Source organism: Equus quagga, chromosome 8 (genome assembly GCF_021613505.1).
Source record: "Equus quagga isolate Etosha38 chromosome 8, UCLA_HA_Equagga_1.0, whole genome shotgun sequence".
In the NCBI taxonomy this organism is placed as follows: Eukaryota; Metazoa; Chordata; class Mammalia; order Perissodactyla; family Equidae; genus Equus; species Equus quagga.
In genome coordinates, this window is record NC_060274.1 from 43,983,764 (window position 1) to 44,001,768 (window position 18,005).

General features: G+C 44.8%; 1 protein-coding gene across 1 annotated transcript in view; it reads left to right on the forward strand.

The window, feature by feature from the left end:
* ABCA13 (ATP binding cassette subfamily A member 13) overlaps positions 1-18,005 on the forward strand; it is a 407,666-nt gene that overhangs the window by 92,822 nt on the left and 296,839 nt on the right. Inside the window, exons 20-23 of the mRNA XM_046670200.1 lie at positions 4,491-4,618; positions 10,262-10,425; positions 11,190-11,269; positions 12,006-12,127. Of these exons, the coding sequence (XP_046526156.1) occupies positions 4,491-4,618; positions 10,262-10,425; positions 11,190-11,269; positions 12,006-12,127 (494 nt within the window). The remainder of the gene's footprint in view (positions 1-4,490; positions 4,619-10,261; positions 10,426-11,189; positions 11,270-12,005; positions 12,128-18,005) is intronic.

Here is an 18,005-nt window from a genome sequence, read left to right on the forward strand (position 1 = left end):
GGCTCTTACCACTTATATTTTAGTATTTTGGTGCCCTTCTCCTGCAGCAGTCTGTAGCTTCACTGAGAGCAGGATCTGTCACGTTTTCAATTGTCTCCAAAATACAATATGCTACATTGTCTCTAAGGATGAGTAATTCAATATTTGTGTTGTAAATGAATTAAATTGTCTACTAAGATCCTACTTGTCAAATCCATCACTACATATTTCAGTGCCGTTGTTGAAGGCAAGTGCCACAGGTGGCCTTCTGGGGTAACTGGATTATTTGAGAACTTCCTCAGATATGTAAATATGAGGTCTCAGAGCACTTCTGAGTCCGTGGATTGGACCAGTGCTGCTTAAGTAATTTGAGTGTACCCGTGTTGCTGCGTCCTATGGCCCAGTCTCCTGAACATGGCTGCACAGAGCCCTCTAGGGGCTGTCAGGGCCTGTGGGTCTTGAGAATGCTGACGGCAGTGGGTGCTGGGGAGAGGAATCTGAGCCGAGGAGAGGAAGAGCAGGCAGGAGAGATGGGGAAGCCAAGGATGGGTCTGATCAGACCGAGAGGAAAAGAGAGGAGCCAGAGGTCAGCTGAGTGGACCCAAACCCTAGATCCCTGCATGGAGCCCCGCCATGGCTGACCCTGAATCCCTCCCCGGCCTGGGTTTATCTGATACCACGCTCATTCTCCTCCTTTCCCCTGACTTATTTGCAGACAATTATTATTATTAGATTATTCTTATTAGAATATGATTCTTAGATTAGGTGTTATTTCTTCTGGAAAGCTTTTCTTGGCCTACCCAAGCTGCTTGCAGTGGCAGCCTGACCTCTGTTAATGGCCCTTTAGGCTGTGCACTGCACTGCTGGTGAACATGCACGTCTCCTCATGACTGCCTGTCTGTTGATCATTGTAAACAGCTTATAAGGATTAGAGTTTAGGAGATGCTGATAGATGTTTGTTGAATGAATGAATGAATGAATGAGTGAATGCAAGCCCTTAGTGCTCATGTCTCTGTCCTCTGGGATTCCTGTATGCACAATCTGTGGGATTTTACGCTGGCCATTCTTATGGGAATGTTTGGCCATCCATGCCCTAAGGTGGGTGATATGTGCTCTCTGGGACCACTTGATGTTACTGAGCAAGTGTGTGGGGCTGGGAGGACCCTGGGGAGACCAGAGTCTGGCTTGCCCAGTGGGGCACAGTGGAGCCAAGCCCGCATTCACCATCACAGGGTGGGTCACTGGGACCCAGGGTGGTTAACCAGTGGGCATTAGCCTCCCACGGAGGTTGGGAGCCAGGGGAGCGGACTTGCCCCAGCCTGGGAGTGGAGGCAAGGGGAAGTGAGCCTTGGGCAGAACCAGAATGACAAATACCTTTTAAAATGAACTCAACTAAACAAGATAAATCTGGTACTAATTGCTAGGAAAAAGCTAAAATTGGGTGATGTCCTATGGGAAAATCACTTCTCAGCTTAGAGAGAGCTGTTTACAGGTGAAAATTGGTAATTTAGGGCTAACACAGGATGAGTTCTAATCTGCTCACTCACCTCTTTTTCATAATACAAAAGTTTCCTGAAAGCCAAGAATTGATTAATCTTTTAGGCTAAGAAACATGGAAAATGGAGGGAGGCAGCGAGACATCCATTGATGTAAATGAAACCCATTGGCATGGAGGTTTGTTTTTTTTAAAGAAAGTTTCTATTTCCAATTAGAGATGTTACGAACATCAGCAATACTGTCAAATATAAATCATCACATATCCAAGTTCACCTTAGGATGGTCAACACGTTTTCAGCAGGTGGAAACTTGCTGGATAAAATGCGGATCACAACATAAAATGCTGAATCCCAAGTGCTTATCTGACATGCTGAACCCAGCCACGTTCAAAGGCATAATTACTTTGACATGTCACAGTCAGCTAATGTAAGGGCTTTTAAATGAATTAAACATCCATTAATACCTGAATTTATATTTATTTTGCCATTCTGTATTATGGCTGCTAAATTAATATCTCATACTTGAAATTACATTAGTAACAGAAAATTAATTTTGGACTTTTCTATTTCATTTCAAGAAAACTCAAGCATGTCATACTCAGGCATGACTCAGTAACATTTAAACAGTTACTCCAATTTCCTATTAAACTGCCACTCCGTTCTACAGAACAGGAGAGCAGTGACAGGCCCAGAAAACGTATAAATGCCAGCCAAGAAAGATTTTGGCTGGAACCGGCCAAAATGGGCAAACGGCTCCTCTTCCATCCTGCAAAGGGAATAGCAGTCAGATCTGTTACTATTACTATTGAAAATCAAGTAATTATTTGTGTGTCACAGAACTAAGTTTGGTAATACTTTGAGGAAAGCTGTAATTTTTCTCCTCTGGACCTCATACTTGACATATGTTAGAAATGACTGTGTGAGGACAGAGCCTGTAGCTTGATGGGCTCATTGAACCAGAAGGAACCTCAGTAGTGGTCTACCTTGACCTTCTGGTTTCTGAAATTGGCAAATTGAGGCCCAGAGGATGGGAGTGAGTTGCCCAGCACCTCAGAGTGCAGAAATCAGCCCTCTCCAGTGGAGGATCCTGAGGGCGGTCCAGGGAGCTGATGGGAGCAGAGTGGAGGGGTCCAGAGAGAGGGATGAGTCTAGAAAGCCAGAGCAGGGGTCTAACATGTCCAAAAGCCAAGAAGAGTGACAATAGCAGGCACGAGGAGCCAGGGCATGGAGCCTGATGTGCAGAACAACATTAAGGGCCCAGGAAAGTGGAAGGGCAGAGGCCCGAGGATGGCCTGCCTTTTTCTGGCCTTGAAGGTGGTGCCTTTGAGGGCGGGCTGTCAGACATGGGGCAGATGAAGGCCAGCTCTTTTATAGCCCAGCACTTCTTCCGGTAACCACGTTATCCCTCACCTAAGCTTGCAGTCTCATCTAGTCCAAGTTCTCATTTTGCATGTAGGAAACGAGGGGTCACAATAGTCCTTGCCTAAAGTTGTACCATATGTGAGTCTTTTTAATGGTGCGTTCTATGTTCTTTGAGCTTTGGGAACATAATTCCTAAACATGTCACTCTGTCTTCCCACCAAACAGAGGATACATTTATCCTCAAAGATAAATGCTGTGATGTTTTGTAGTATTTTACGTCTTTCATTTCACATTTTAATAAGAGATTACTTGAGACACATTTTACCTTTTTTTTTTTTTTTTTACAGTAGGATACCTGTTTCCAAAATCAGAGAATAGCAAGATTAATGAGAAAACATAAACAAATGAGGCATCCAGATGGTATGCTTCTGAAAAACATGGCTTTGGATATATTCTGTGTATTCTGTTTATAGTTCCAAACAGTTTTTTTAAACAACTTTTGAGAAACAATGTAATAATGTAAGAAATAAAACTGCAACTTTTCTCTAATTAGAACAATAAAAGGTTTTGTTACTCATAAAAATACGTTTTGTTTTCTGTAAGGAACAACGTGGACCTGTTTACCAGGCGTCTACTGGGTGCAAAGCCGTGTGCTGGGTGCTAGCAATGATCTGAGACAGGAGGTGGACACAGCCGCCCATGGTTTCGCCTGCACTGTGTGCATGCAGCAGGAGACCTGTGCACAGGCCGTGAGGCCCAGGCAGATCCGTGCAGCTGGGGAACAGGAGGGACCAGGCTCAGCACTGCAGGGAGGCAGGGGTCCTGAGGCCCAGTTCTGACAGGCAGGGTCAGGAGAGGAAGCAGCCACAATGCAGGAGGAGCAGATGGCCTTGGGAAGATGGGAGGAGCACGGGGGAATGAACTGAGTATGGAGCCGGGATGGAGGCTTTGGATGTGATGCAAGCCTGTGGGCAGATTCCTATCACCAAGGATCTTCTTTTAGAAAGAGCAGTGTGGCTGTGAGTGGAAGGTGATTTGGAGGAGTGAGCTGGGGGACAGAGCTGTTAGGAGCTGGGCTAGATCCTGGGCTCGACCTGGTGGGTGCTGGGCAGAGACGCCGACTCAAAGCTGTCGGGAGGTGTCATTGAGCAGGTGGAGGGATCAGTGGGCTGTGAGGAGTGAGGGAGAGGAGAGTCAGGGGTGATTCTGGGATGTGACCGGTGAGGTGTGGAGGATGTGGGACCTCAAAATGACCGTGTGTATAATTCATCTTTCAAACTGGGGCACGGCATGTCTGGGAATGAAGAGGACGCTGTTCATCACTGCTCCAGGACAATAGGTGAAAACCAAGGCTGTCCTGGGCAAACTGAGGTGAATGGGATCCCATCTGAAGGGGTATAGTGAGAGGGGCCGGTGAAGGAAGTGGAGGAGGGGTATCAATTTCTCTATGTTCAGTGAGGCCCAGAAAAAGAAAGGCGTTAATTAAGTACATTTGGAACTCAAAAGGTACAGCTTTTCCTTCATATTCTGAATGTTCATCTTGATGATTTAAGGAATCTATGAATTTGCATCATTTTGAACCTGCCGGAAATGACCGTGGAGAACAGCTAGTTAGGGACAGGGTTGTTTACTGATAACTTCCCTGTGTGTTTCCTCTGGCAGAAAACCCTTCCTTCATCAAGGACATTCTCTGTGATTCTCTGAGCTGCAAGCAAGGTCGGATAAGGCGTCTCGTTTTATCTGCTCTACAAGGAGTCACTTTGGCGCATGACCGCTACCAGGTTTGTCATCTTTGACGTTTCAGGGGATTTCATATTCATTATGATTGGCCCATGTAAGGCAGTCTTGTTATCCTAGCTTGCTGACTTGGTCCTTAAAACCAAAGCAAGTGTGTTGTGTACAGTCACGAGGGAAGCTAGGTCCTCAGAATGAGTGCCCACCCTTCCTCCCTCTTGGGTTCTCCCAGTGGTGTGCTGGGGTGACTAGCACTGACTCATGAGAGCTGATTATTAAATTTTCAGGAATTTTTCCAACTGATATTTAAACATAGACATCACTAAAAATCAAATATATAAATATATGATTAAATAGATTATGTTTAAAACAAAAGTAATAAATTCTCAAGACTTATCACCTCCTAATTATTTTAGTAGGTTTTACTATTGTCTCTTCTCTTGAGATTATTTACATCTGCTGTGTCTCTATGGAAATACCATATGGTAGTGTGCTGCTGCGCATCTGTTCCCAAGTCTATGCTCAGTGACGTCACGTCAGTAGCTTGAACTAGGCCACAATGGGAGCATTTACACCATGGAAATTGGCAAATGCTACAAGTAAGATTTTTTCCCAGAGAGCCAGTTGTTAAACATTTACCAACCCATCAGGGGTTCTGACTAATGGAACACGCTGACAAGTACCAAGAACTGATAGCTGAGTAAGAACCAGTTTGGCAGTTTCCTTTTTATTAATTGTGCAAGTGCCTAATGAGTGACCACACAGGTTCTCCAACTGAAGCTGGATTTGAGAATGTGACTTTTACCTGGGGCCTACTCCGTTGCACTGGGATGAAGGCCCATTGGGCCCTCATGCTGGCTGACCTGCTTGGGAAGCCTGGACAATGGCAATGTTTTTCCAACAGTGGAATGAGGTCCTATGTTTCTTCTGGTCCAGGTCTGAATATTTTTCATTGCTTTTGTGGGACAATAACTCCACCTACTCATACGTCCAATGAATGTTGGGTTATCACAGCAAGCAGAGGGAAGGGTGATGCCGAGAGGGAACAGAGAAAGTCACGCTAAACTCCTACAACTTGATGAGGGTGCAGAAGCCTCGCCTCTGAAACTGTGGGGAGGGAGTGAGAGCTGCAAATCCTTAATCGGGCCTGGGAGGAGGGATGTGTGTAAATGGGAAACTTGTGGGCCTGCAGAGATAATTGTCTTTGCAGCCGCAGCTGCCGTAGTTTGTCATATGTACATCGATTTATTTAGACCATCAAATTCTTTTTTCCAGGTTGTGGGGACCTTTGTCAGGAATTAAATTTGGATACATTAAAAAACAAACACGTGATAGACAGTTTGTGAGTGCTGAGTGAAGTTCAAAATAATGAAAGAGGCAGGAGACTCCAGCTTTCAAGACAACTCCTTCAAAGACTCTATTTATAGTTCAAATTATTATATGGTTGTCAACAGTTCTGGCTGATAACAGGTCAGCTTTGACAAAGAGCTGAAGTTTCTGTCTTTGATGACAAAAATAGAATGGTGTTAATCTCAGCATGCAAAGCTTCTAGGATGGGTCTGTGGTTCCAGGGCCTCAAGAGTACGAGGCTTTTAGACACACAAAGCTTTTCCAGGCTGTGGGGTGGGAAGTGCCCTTGCCGCACAGAGGCAGGCTAAAGTCACAACGGAATCTTTAGTTTTTCACTGTCTAGATAAATGTTCTAACATACAGTTGTCTCAATGCCAATGTGGAATTCCACTGGAAGTGAAATTCTCAACCGATTGAATGGATATGTCGAAAGTTCAGGGATGTTCGTTCCCTGCCCTCATCCACTCATTGTTCTAAACAGTAGAAAATAGCAATAAGGAGCTAAATAAGGATTGGAAATTGTATTTAAAAAGTGACAGCAAGTACCCAGTGGGTCTCAACCCTTCCAAGATAAGCTGAATTAGAGCATCTGCCTGGAACTCCACCTTGAAATGGGGGCTTCCTACCACTTCCCCAAATCTAGACCTTTGGACCCACACATGGCAGCATTGCATCTGCAAAGCAGACTGAGTACACTTAATGGTCAGTTCCTGGGTGATTACAGAGCTATTCTAGCCAAAGAGGGAGTCTGATGTGGGCTGCCTTCCACATGATGGTCTTACCCTGTCCCCAAAGTAGACCCTAATGGATGTCAGTCTCAACTTTTGTTCTTGACACTTTTTGCATGGAGCCCAGTGTGCCTGTGATGACAGAAGCTGGAACTTTCCTTCCAGTGTCCTTGCTACTGGAGAGGAGTGTGCTTTCCTTCTCTACAACCCCTTATATGTCTAAATTATTATGTTGTTAAATTTAACAATAAAATCCATAGTGAGAATATTATAAATGTGTAGAATTAAATTTAATTTGCATATAGTTACAACTTATGAAGTAGAGGTTCATTTCCATGAGGGAATGCTCTACGGGCAGAGCCCCAGTGTGTTGGGTTTTATTAACATTCTCAGAAAGGAGTTCAGTCCTCATTCGAACCTATCATTTTGAGCTGGATGTATCTGTGCACCTGCGCACCAGGAAGAGGGGCCTCCATAGAAGAAGGGGAATTCGGGGCCTGTGAAATGTTCAGGTGGGAGAATTGAGGACAATGGGGAGAGCTCCACACTCAAGAATGAAGAGTAGAGAGTGAAGGTCACAGGGACTTCTATGTGCGTTATTAGAAACAGACACACGGACTGGAGACCTGGGACAGAACCAGGACATCCACCCACCTTCAGGTGAACTGCCTGTGTTCCTCACCATACTTTTCCTTCTGTTTTCCCGCAGTCATATTCAATGACCAGTGGGGTCTGTGCGCCTGTCCTTAGAGGCAGTGAGTGAGGGGGAAGCTGGAGGAGGCTGTGTCCCAGGGGTCACAGACTTCTAAGGACTGAGTAGACGGGGGGAATGTAAGGGAACAAGGAAAAGCCCTTGTGTCCCTGAGTCCTATCACAAAATAGAAAATAAAGAACCTGGCCTGAGTCAACCACCCCTCCTGAACCCTCCCTGGGCATCAGACAAGACTCCAACCAACACCCCAGGTGCTGCACACAGCTGAACTCTTCCTCCTCACCTCCCTTGGTCCACGTTTGGCATCAACACAGACAACCCCTCCTGAGTCCCTTTTCTCTCCACTTCCATGGCCCGCTCTCCCTGGGGCTCCTCCACATCTTTGGCCGCACCATCTCTGTCTCCATTCCTGATTCCTCCACGTGTTAGATGGCCCCAGTCTTGGTCTCCAGACATGGTCTCTTCACTCTCTGTGCTCACGTGCTGGCAATCTTGTCCAGATCCTTTTATAGTCTGATAAATGCTGCTTATATCCCAGTGACTTCCAAAGGTCCTTTCCCGACCAGCCCTCCCCAAACATCAGGCTTGTATATGCAGTGGCTGTCTCCACATCTCCTCTTAGATGTCAAACCTGCCTCCTAACACAGCATGTCAGAAAGCAACTTTTGATTTTTTCACCCAACGTTTCCGTTGGGTGGAGTTCTTTTCCTCAGTTGCTAGGGCCAAAAACCTCAGCATACTTGTTGACCTTTTTTTTTTTTTTTTACTTTCTGTTAGCAAACTCTGTCAGTTCTACCTTCCAGATTGTTCCAGAACCTGGCCATGTTGCGTCACCTCCAGCGGTTCCTCTGACCCAAGCCTCTAGCCATCTCACCTGATCCTTTTGATAGCCTCCTGACTCTACTTCTTGTCCCCTAACTCTGTTCTCAGTTCAGCAGCCAGAGTGATGCTTCTCAAGCATCATCAGAGCACGTCCGTCATTCCTCTGCTGAGCACCGGCCAATGTCTCCCAATCTCATAACGTCTTAAAGGATGTGGGCCACAAGCTCCTGCCCTCTGGGTGACTGGCACCTCCTGAACCTCTCCCCCTGCCCCCGCCCTCCCTTTGTGCTCTCTTTCCACTGTGCTGGCTCCTTGAACTCACCTCAGGGCTTTCACACTTGCAGTTCCCTCTGCCTGCAGCACACTTCCCTGACAACCTTAAATCAGGTTGTAAAACTTCCCCTCAGCCCTCGGGCACTGCCCCCCTTCTCCGCCCCAGACCCCGCTTCTGCCTGGTTTCCTTCACAACCCTTCTGCCAGGCTGACTATTACTCCCATGGCATCTGCTGGCTGGGTTCCTACACTGGGACGCAAGCCTTGGAGGCAGGGGTTTTTCTCTCCTGTGTGTACGACTCTAGCCCCAGTGCCTAGCATGTGCCTGGCTTTTGGGAGGCACCCAATAAATATTTTCTGAATTAATGAATGAACTCATTTCTGTTCAAGCTTCACTCCCAGAGTATTTGGGAAAAAAGTGGGCTTTGAAAGGGAACCATAAAAATAGATGAGTTAGAGTCAAGAGAGGCCGTGCTATGTGACGATCTGCTGGCTGGGTCAGCACCCCCTGGTGCAGTTCGGAGGTTCTGTGGGAGTGGTGATGGTGGCCAGAGTTTGGGTGCTTCAAGCACATGTTAATGCTCCTCCATTCCTGAGAGGTCTCTGCTCTCCACGAAGATCCCACTCAGCTGAGCCAGGTGACCCACCAGAGGATGGACACGAGAGCTCAGTGTCCCTCTATCTTGACATTTCAATATTCTTCACATTAACTTTTCCTTGGCACTTATATTTCTTAGCTCTCTCTCGTCACCTGAATGATCTATGATTTGCCTTTGCAAGAGAAACTAATGATGGTTTTGAGAAAAATATTTAGAAGTTTTATTTAGCAGAAGTATTGTGTAAATGTCGACTTACATCTGATGCCTTCCCATAATAGGCATAATTTGAGACTATGCTTCCAACATCAGGGAGAATCGGGTGATGTAAACAAAATACGATGAAATAAATAAATTCTGAGGATGTAAAATAAATTATATGCAGCAGAATTGCTGTGTCCAGGGACTGTGTACAGATTTATATGTATGCCTGTATGCATAGTTACACGTGTATTACTTTTGGGTTGTTTTAAAGTTTAAATTACCTGTGCTTGTCACTTAGATTTACATATGATAAATGTTTTGCATTTTTATCAATTTATAGGTGTTATTCTGAAAGATTTTTTTCAAAATGATTGGTCTTTTGTAAAACTGGTTAATGCTTGTAAGATGCTGAGATGTCCATGACACCTTAGAGTTGAGGCCCAGACCAGGGGTTTCCCACTGAGCTCCTCAAAGTCCTAGGACCCCTCCCCATGCTGAGGGGAGGACAGGAAACTTCCAGTACTGCAGACCTCAAGGCAGGGCAGATGCAGCTGTTACCTACTTTACATACGGACAGCCGCGTATGATTTTTTTCAGTCATCGGTTTTATGGCTGTGAATTTTGAAAAGCCTCAGTTTTCAAACCAGGAAAGAGCTCTAGGAGGCCACGTGCCAGGTCATGGTCTGGGCCACACTTGCTCTCTGCCATGCCTCAGAGAAGATGCCTCCTTGCCTGGCTGGTAAGTGGCAGAGCCAGGGGTAAAATGTGGGCTCTTCCGTTTCCCAGCCCTGGGCTCCTCCTGCTGCTCTGCAGTACTAGGAATGCTGGGCCATGATCGTACATCCTCAGTCTTCCATGCCACGTTTCTTGAGACTAAGGCAAATGAGCTGAAAACGTACAATGCACATAACACTCAGTGAGGGCGTGCGTTTGTCTGGAAACCAGACTTGAGCTCATACAAACAAGTATATGTGTTTTTAACTCTATTGTTGCTGTGTTTTCTAGGAGATGGAAAAGATATGGTCCTCACCCCTTCAGCTAAATTGTGAAAGTCTTAGCAGGAATCTTTCTAGCACCCTGGAAAGCTTCAAGAGCAGCTTGGAAAATGTTACCGAGCAGGACTGTGATTGCCAGCCCACGCTGGACTCGGCTCGGCAGCGCATGCACACGTACGCTCTAGCTTGGTGCTCCTGTTTTCCACAGTATTTTCTTTCACAGAGAAGATGTTTTGCATTTGTTAATTCTGAATTTCAGACAATAAAGTGTACTGCATACTATTAATATACATATTAATTCATATGTTTTCTAAACATCATCAAAGTTTTCCAAGACTTTAAGTTTTTAAATTGTAAATATGAGAGCAGCATTAGCTCTAAGGCTAGCTTTATTAGTGATCAAGATATTAGATCAGAATGTTGAGATCCTAGATTGCAATATGGCATTAATATGCTCTGTAAGAACAGTGAACGATTTTTCAAATTGCCTTCTTATTGGATTAATTTTGTTCTGTGTTCTCAAAGTGTAAACCACTGGAAGAGGGGATCAGGCACTTTGTATTCTGCAAATGACTTATTCACAGAAAGAATGATGCTCATCTGACTTCTTGATATCCTAATTTCTCATGCATTCCACGATCTATTCCACCTATTCTTTTCGAATTTATGAGAAACCATTTAATATGCATCCACATTCCCCCGGCTCATCTTGCCTGGCAGGGGCTCTGAGGAGAAAATAGTGGAGTTGTGATATTAATGGATATTCGCACACAGAGAGTGTCAGGAGACATTGTGTGTCTAATTGTTGGAGGACTTTTGTGGAAATGTGATTCTGTTAACTAGCTCGTCTCCAGGGAACTGAGGCTGTCTTATTCACTGCAACATTGTTTCTGGTGTTTTATCTTGCCTAAATTAGCTTTAATTTTCTGCCGTTTTAGGTTGGCCCAAAGCCTGGAGAAGACTTTGTTTTCTGGGAATCCCATTCTGACTTTTCTTAGCAGTGTCACAGTAACTGAGGGTAAGTATGTGGTTCCTCCAAGTTTGCTTGATTAGAAATTAAATTTTGTTTTTCACACAAATATATTATCAAAATAAAACATTAAGGGGAAAAGTTATGTTATATGTGATAAAAAACAATTTAGAATTTGGCTGGTCTTATGTATTTGGGGACAAGAAAGAAAGTCCTAAAATCCTGGGTGCCAAAGCCAAGAGGAGGGAGGAAGAGAAATTTCTGTGGTCTGGGTTCCGCCCTGGCCCTGCCTCCCTAGGCAGGATGTTCTGTATCCACGAATCTCTGTTTCCCCCCTCTGCAGTCTATACAATTCACACAACCCTTGTAGTATCCATACCTCAAGTCTGAAGAATTGTGGCAAATCCTTAGGTGATCCTCCTACTGGTAAAAAACGTGAAATAGCTACATACATGGAGAGAAGTGAGTTTCCTGCAGCACTTGGCCACTGTTCCCTAAGAAAAACCTCTTTCTAGAGAAAAACTTGAAATATACAGGTCTGGGAGAGAGTAAGCAACTGACCAGGAAATACCACTAACCTGTGGTTTTGTTTTACTTTTAGTATAGATTGCCTCAGTTCCTCTTAAAGAAGTGAGAATATGACTTCATTTAGTGTTTATTATGGGCTGGACATAGTGGAGAAAACTATCCTTGCCAGGTTTTAATATCGCATTTTGTTTTCATAGTTATTAGTAGCCCAAACACTTATTATTATAAAATTTCCTTCCTTTTCAAAATTTTTCAGATGTAAAAGTAAAAGATTTGATGAAGAACATCTCCAAGTTAACTGAGGAGCTTCGATCTTCTATCCACATCTCAGATGAAACGATCAATAGCATTTTAGAAGCCAATATTTCCCATTCAAAGGTACAGTCTGCTGCTTCTGCGTCTGCTCTCCAAGCTGCTGGCCTCCTGTCATGCTTTCTCGCTCCCCCATCCCCTCCTACACTGGGGGAGTGGGTTGCTGTGAGAATAATGTAACTGGAGGCAAAAAGGAAATGAGAGGAAGAGCTAGGAACCAAAGGAGGTCACTGTCCCATGCCAAAACCTTGGTGTCTTGAGTTTCATAATATTGTCTTCATTTGGTTCAAAAATGATAAAATTGGTGATGATATTGATTTCAACAATTTCCAACCCTGATGCATGACACCCCAAAGGTGTCCTGCTTCGTTAAGTAAGGGTTGTAAAATTCTCAAAAATATGCAAAAACAAAAACATCGAAAAAACTCTAAACATCAGCTATGATTTCCTCTAAGTAGAGAATAGCTGTACAATCCAACAGTGGGCTGTGGTCGTGGCTTATTGTGAAGGCAGTTGGGTCATTATGGGCTGTGTCATCTCCAAGGTGGTTGAGAAGCACTGATTAAGTCAATGGAAATAAAATTATGGACCCATTAACGAGCCCGGCAGCACTCTCTTGAAGTCCGTGGCTATTTGGTGTGAAACCTAGCCAGATGCTGGGGTCTCAGAAGAGTGTGACATTGAGGTGTTCCCTCTGCTGTCTGCCACAAGTCAAGGAGTGAGGAGTGTGTGCTGAGTGGTGTTGGGATGTGTTTGTCCGCGGAGGATGGGACAGGTGAATATCGTGTTGACCACAGCAGGAATCACCTGGATCCTTAGCAGGTACTTTTCTGAAATACCCTTTCAGCCTTTGCATTTGGGTTTCATTCACTTTCCTGTAGAGAGAACCTTCCAGAAACAGTAATCCTGAGATGGCTCTCAAGTGAACATTTTTATTGACAATCACCTGGGCCCCAACAGATATTTAACTTCATGATTCTGGTTAATTGGGGCTAAATGCAAGCCTTGACAGGTAGATCAATTAATTAAGAGCTAATTTGCATTAAGAAAGAAATAGATTAGAGGCTAGGAACCCAAAATTCAAATTATAGTATTACCAGGTTATTTATAGTAAGTCGCACAGTGTCTGTCTTAAAGGGAAAATGTAAGAGGTGGCTTTTTGAACATCACATATGCATGGGGATGTCAGGGATGAAGATGGGGTGAGGAGAACACCGCACCATTGGCCTTATGTGTAAATAGTGATTAGCTTTGTTTGACATCTTCAGTTACTGGAACTTGTAACAGGGGAATGGAGCAGTGGCTGAATTAGTTTAGGTCGCTGACTAGTGAGGCTTTAAGAGAAGGGTCAGGTTAGCTAACTTTCAGGGTCCTTTTCAAATTCAAAGCCTTATGAACTTCTTGGGTTTGGACTCAACTGTTTTTGATATTCTCTGCCCGATTAAGCATGCGGCCACCAGGTGGCACTGGCGTTCCATCGCAGGGGGCTGTGCTCCGTGAAGGCTTGCGCTGGAAGGCCGTGTTCTGTGTGGATGGTTGTGCAGTGCTTTTTTACATTCGTCTGTCTTCCTCTGCCTCCTTGACAGCATAAGTTCTTATGGTCACCTAAACAGCTGGACAGTTAGGTAACTGGGAGGGGTATTAAAAAGTTTGCATTCTTGCTATTCAAATAAATAATGAAGTTATTCGCTTCGATAGCCAAGTATATCCACGAACCCATACGTGTCTACAGATCCTAGGATTTGTGTTTGGTTAGGGGATGACACTTGGGCCTCTCGCTTTTTCAAGATTGTCAGGGTGTCAGCACTGTATTATTTGTGGTAACTTTTCAGAATCTATCTTCCTGGAATCTCCACCTTTCTTTCCATCAGTTTGTGAATTCATCATGTCATACTCTCAGGGCAGCTGCTGCTGGCCCTCAGGGAGTACTTTTCAGTGGCACTGGGGCCCTGAAAACACCGCACTCACTTCAAATCTTCTTTTCCACTAGGTATCCTTCTAGAAGCTGGGGCCCTAAGCTCTGCTCTGAGGGAGCGAATGTGCTCTGGGGGCGACATGCTAAATAAATAGACACGTGATACATAGCCAAGTTCTATGAAGCACATGTAGGGATGACATGTCGGTGGTGGGGACTAGTGGTCATGGGGAGCCTCCCTGAAGATGTGACATTGGGGCTTTGATGGAAATAATGAGAAAAGACTGGATGTAAAGAGCTACATGAGAGAGTGACAGAGTTGAGGATGTTGGGATATTGGGATATGAGCAACAGGAGGCAAAGGCAGGCTGAGCTGTTGACCTGCTGCCATTTTCTTTTCCGGCCCTCTGTTCTGGCTCCAGAGCACCTGCTATGGGGACCTACAGGAAGTTCCTCTCTCTCTAGGGCTTAATTCCTTAACCCCAGCAGCTCCCAATGAAAACCAAAATCAATTAGAGTCAGGGGCGTGTTGGACCCTGGAGGCCATCTTGCCTGCCTTCATCCTGGGCTTGAATCCCCTCCACCTGCTCTGAGAGACGCCCATGCATCTTATGCTCAGTACCATATTTCAGGCTCCAAATCAAGGGGGACCTCTTTCTTTGTATTAGGCCAAATTTTCCTTCTTTTAAAATTAACAATGAGGTCAGAGCCAGGACCCAAATAGATTGAGAGAGCAATCAAAGTGTCTGTCTCCTGTCCCTTTACTTTCTACTCCAAACAACTTTGTGCATTTGGATGGCCTTGGGAGCTGAACATTTTCCACAACCGTCCCAGGATTCTTATGGAGGAAGGTGGGGGAGGGGGCACCCAGAGAGTTCTGATCTATTTTAAGAGGCTTCTCAAAGGGAAAGGCATTCTGAGACTTTTTCTTATTTCCCTTGGCAGAAATGATTGCATTTGGTGAATCTGGCCAAATTTCCCTATCTCACTTGAGGCCGGCTCTGTGGGCATCTTTAACACCTTGCTGGCACAAGTTTTGGAGAGAGAGAGATTCCTGAGAGGAATTTAGCCAACACCACACTTTCCGTTTGTTATAGCACGTGGAGTTTGTCTTCTGAAAAGCTGCAACAGTCGTTCTTGGTGTTAACTCACTTCAGAGTAGACACCGATCAAAAGCTGCTCATTCTGGGTTTTTTCGCCCTCCTTGAGAGAAAAAAATAATTAATGTGCGACTGGAGTCAAGAGTTTGGCCCACACAGAGGAATTTGGCCAGCTGTCCCCTGGAAGACACCACCAGTCACGCGGTGTGTCTTTCCTGGAGGGAGCTCATCTGAGGCTGAGAATTCCACACTGTTCCTGCAGCCCCATCACCACATCATCAGGCTGGAGTTTGTGGCCCTTTAATCCAGGGCCCCTCAGACGCTCCACCACCTATAAAAAAATTCAGTAAATTGATGTTTCTGGTGGGGTACATCTTTTCTACTCACATGTAGATAAATCTTTTTGAACCTAAGTTTCAGGATTTGCATTGATTTCTGCAAAAGTACTTCTTGCTACTTTTAGCCAATTATTCTAACCTTAAAGGTATTTTTAATCCTGGCTCTACCTTGTGAAGTGTCATTTGTCTCGCTCAGCTTTGCCAGTCACCAAGGAGATGAGCATATCTTCCAGATTTTCATTCAAGGCATTAATGCAGAAAGATGGCCATGGCTTAGGAAGATGCCAACCACCTGTTTATCAGTTTGTTTGGGCTCTTAAATCAGCCACAGCATGTCTGCCTGGGGTCCTGGTAACTTACTAGCCTAATAACTTTGCTGTCAAAAGAAAATTACTTTGTACGGACATGGCTCATTTATGGTGACTATCAACATGGTTTCTGGCGATTGCTGTTTTCTTCAAGGCTCATGATTAGAATTCTTCCAGGCATTGATGTTATTATTATATGCTGGTAAAATCTAAAGTCTACTTTAAGAAATAAAACCAAAGTAGTTTTCATTTCCTCCGGGACTTCTTAAAAACTCTAGCTAGTAGAGCCATTATCCTTCAGAAGCCGGGAGGGGAGAGAGGGTACTAGAAATGGAGACAGAATTAATGAGCTTTACCTCTTCTCTCTCTCTTTTTCTTAAATTTAATCATTTTCAATGAATAAACCCATCTAATTCTTATTCATCTTTCTTTAAATTTCCTGCAAGTCATAACTATGTTTTTGCTGGTAGCCTCCTATCAATAATAATGGTAGTGACTGGGCACTTAGCCACACTGTCCCCTGTGCTGAGTACCTTACACAATGATCTCATTTAATTCTCATCACCACCCTATGGAGTCCTTTTGGGTCTTATCATCACCTCCATTGTATAGATGAAGAAACTGAGGCTTCTTGACATTTAGTAACTTGCGAGAGGTCCCACAGTAAGAGCTGGAGTTAGGGTCAAGCTGAAGTGGGCCTTACTCTAGCACCTTCTAGCTCCTTTCCACCGTCCTTCCACCATGTGGTGTCAGTCCTTCCAGGCAGGGTCCTCAGGGCTTTCTCCTACCCTCTGATACTCACTCTTGTTCATGCCTCTTCATCGTGTGAGCAGATCTGAGCTCAATGGGCACTGGGAGCAGAGGGCCACGCCACTCCTCTCTAACACATGCAGGATCAATTGCTTTCAGCAACTCTCATGTGGCCTTGTCACTTTCCCTGATATTTCCAGTTCTTCCACATCACTGTCAGTGTTTCCTTTCTAGTCATAATTAGGCTGAGAACAGCAATCCTTTTCAATGCTTCCCTATACCTCTGAGTCTAAAATTATCAGCTGGGCAGAATCAAGACCATCTTCTGAACGCTGCTCTGAACACAATTAGGGTTCCGGCAGACGCCCAGTAAACAAGCTCCTGCTCAAAATGCAAATCCCTCTCCCAGGGAACATCTTCATTTTTAAAGGGAGTCTGTGAACCCAAGTAGATATCTAATTGTCTGAGAGTGAGTGAGTGTGTGTGTGTGTGCATGCCAGGCTCACAGTGGTGGGGAGCTGTCTGCCCTGGATCCCTGGCTCTCTGCCGATTTCCAAGCCAAACATGGATGCGTAGGACACACATGAACAACTTGGCATCTGTGTGTCTGATAATTGGCCCTATCAGCCTAAGCAAAGCCTAAGTTGAAAGATGCCTGTTTGACTTTGAAAGGATTCACATATGATATTTCCAGCCCAACAAAACTGAGTGTTATCTTTGTTTTTTTATTCCCCACTTGCTTCCACCTGCTTCACATGCCTTTCAAACAGAAAAAATGGACATAGTGAGATTTGAAAAAAGGTAAAGAGTAAAGTTGGGAAAACCACAGAGGGGTGGAAACAAATATGCCACAGGGCATTGCTCTTGTGTGAGGTGACTGTGGAGTTTCTGTAGGATGGCGCATGGGACCTCCCTTATTTGGTTAAAAGAGGTGTAGACAATTTTTAAGACAAATATTTTTTCCCTGGGAGTAAATTCTAAGAGAGGTATTGAATATCTTCCTTCATGGGGACCACCCGTCATGCACTAGGTGACAGCGAGGGTCAAGGCTCCATGTAAACACAGAGAGACTCTTATTGGCCGGTTCTGGCTGATGCCCACGCAGAGCTCGGAGCAGCTCCTCTGGAGTCGTGGGCTTGGGCGAATCCCATTTTCAAGGAAAACTTCATACAGAAGCCCGTTTTACGGACCTGATCAAAGAGGGGCTGCCCTAATCAAAGCAAAGGGTGGATGTCTATACCGCACCCATCCCACTTCCTCTTTGACACCCCTCCCCCACAAAGGCATCTACCCTCTGCCTCTAGAGAGCAAGTTTGAAAACAGTGGCAGTAAGGAAATCTTCTTCAAGGTGTGTCTACACCATGCAAGTCCCATGTGAAAAAAGGGCTTCTTGGTTAACTAGGTATGAAAAAATATCTCTTTCAAAGATTCAAAATGTACACGAGCATATTAGAGTATCCTAGCCATTTGTGATGGTTAATTTTATATGTCAACTTGGCTGGGCCATAGTACTCAGATATATGGTCAAGCACC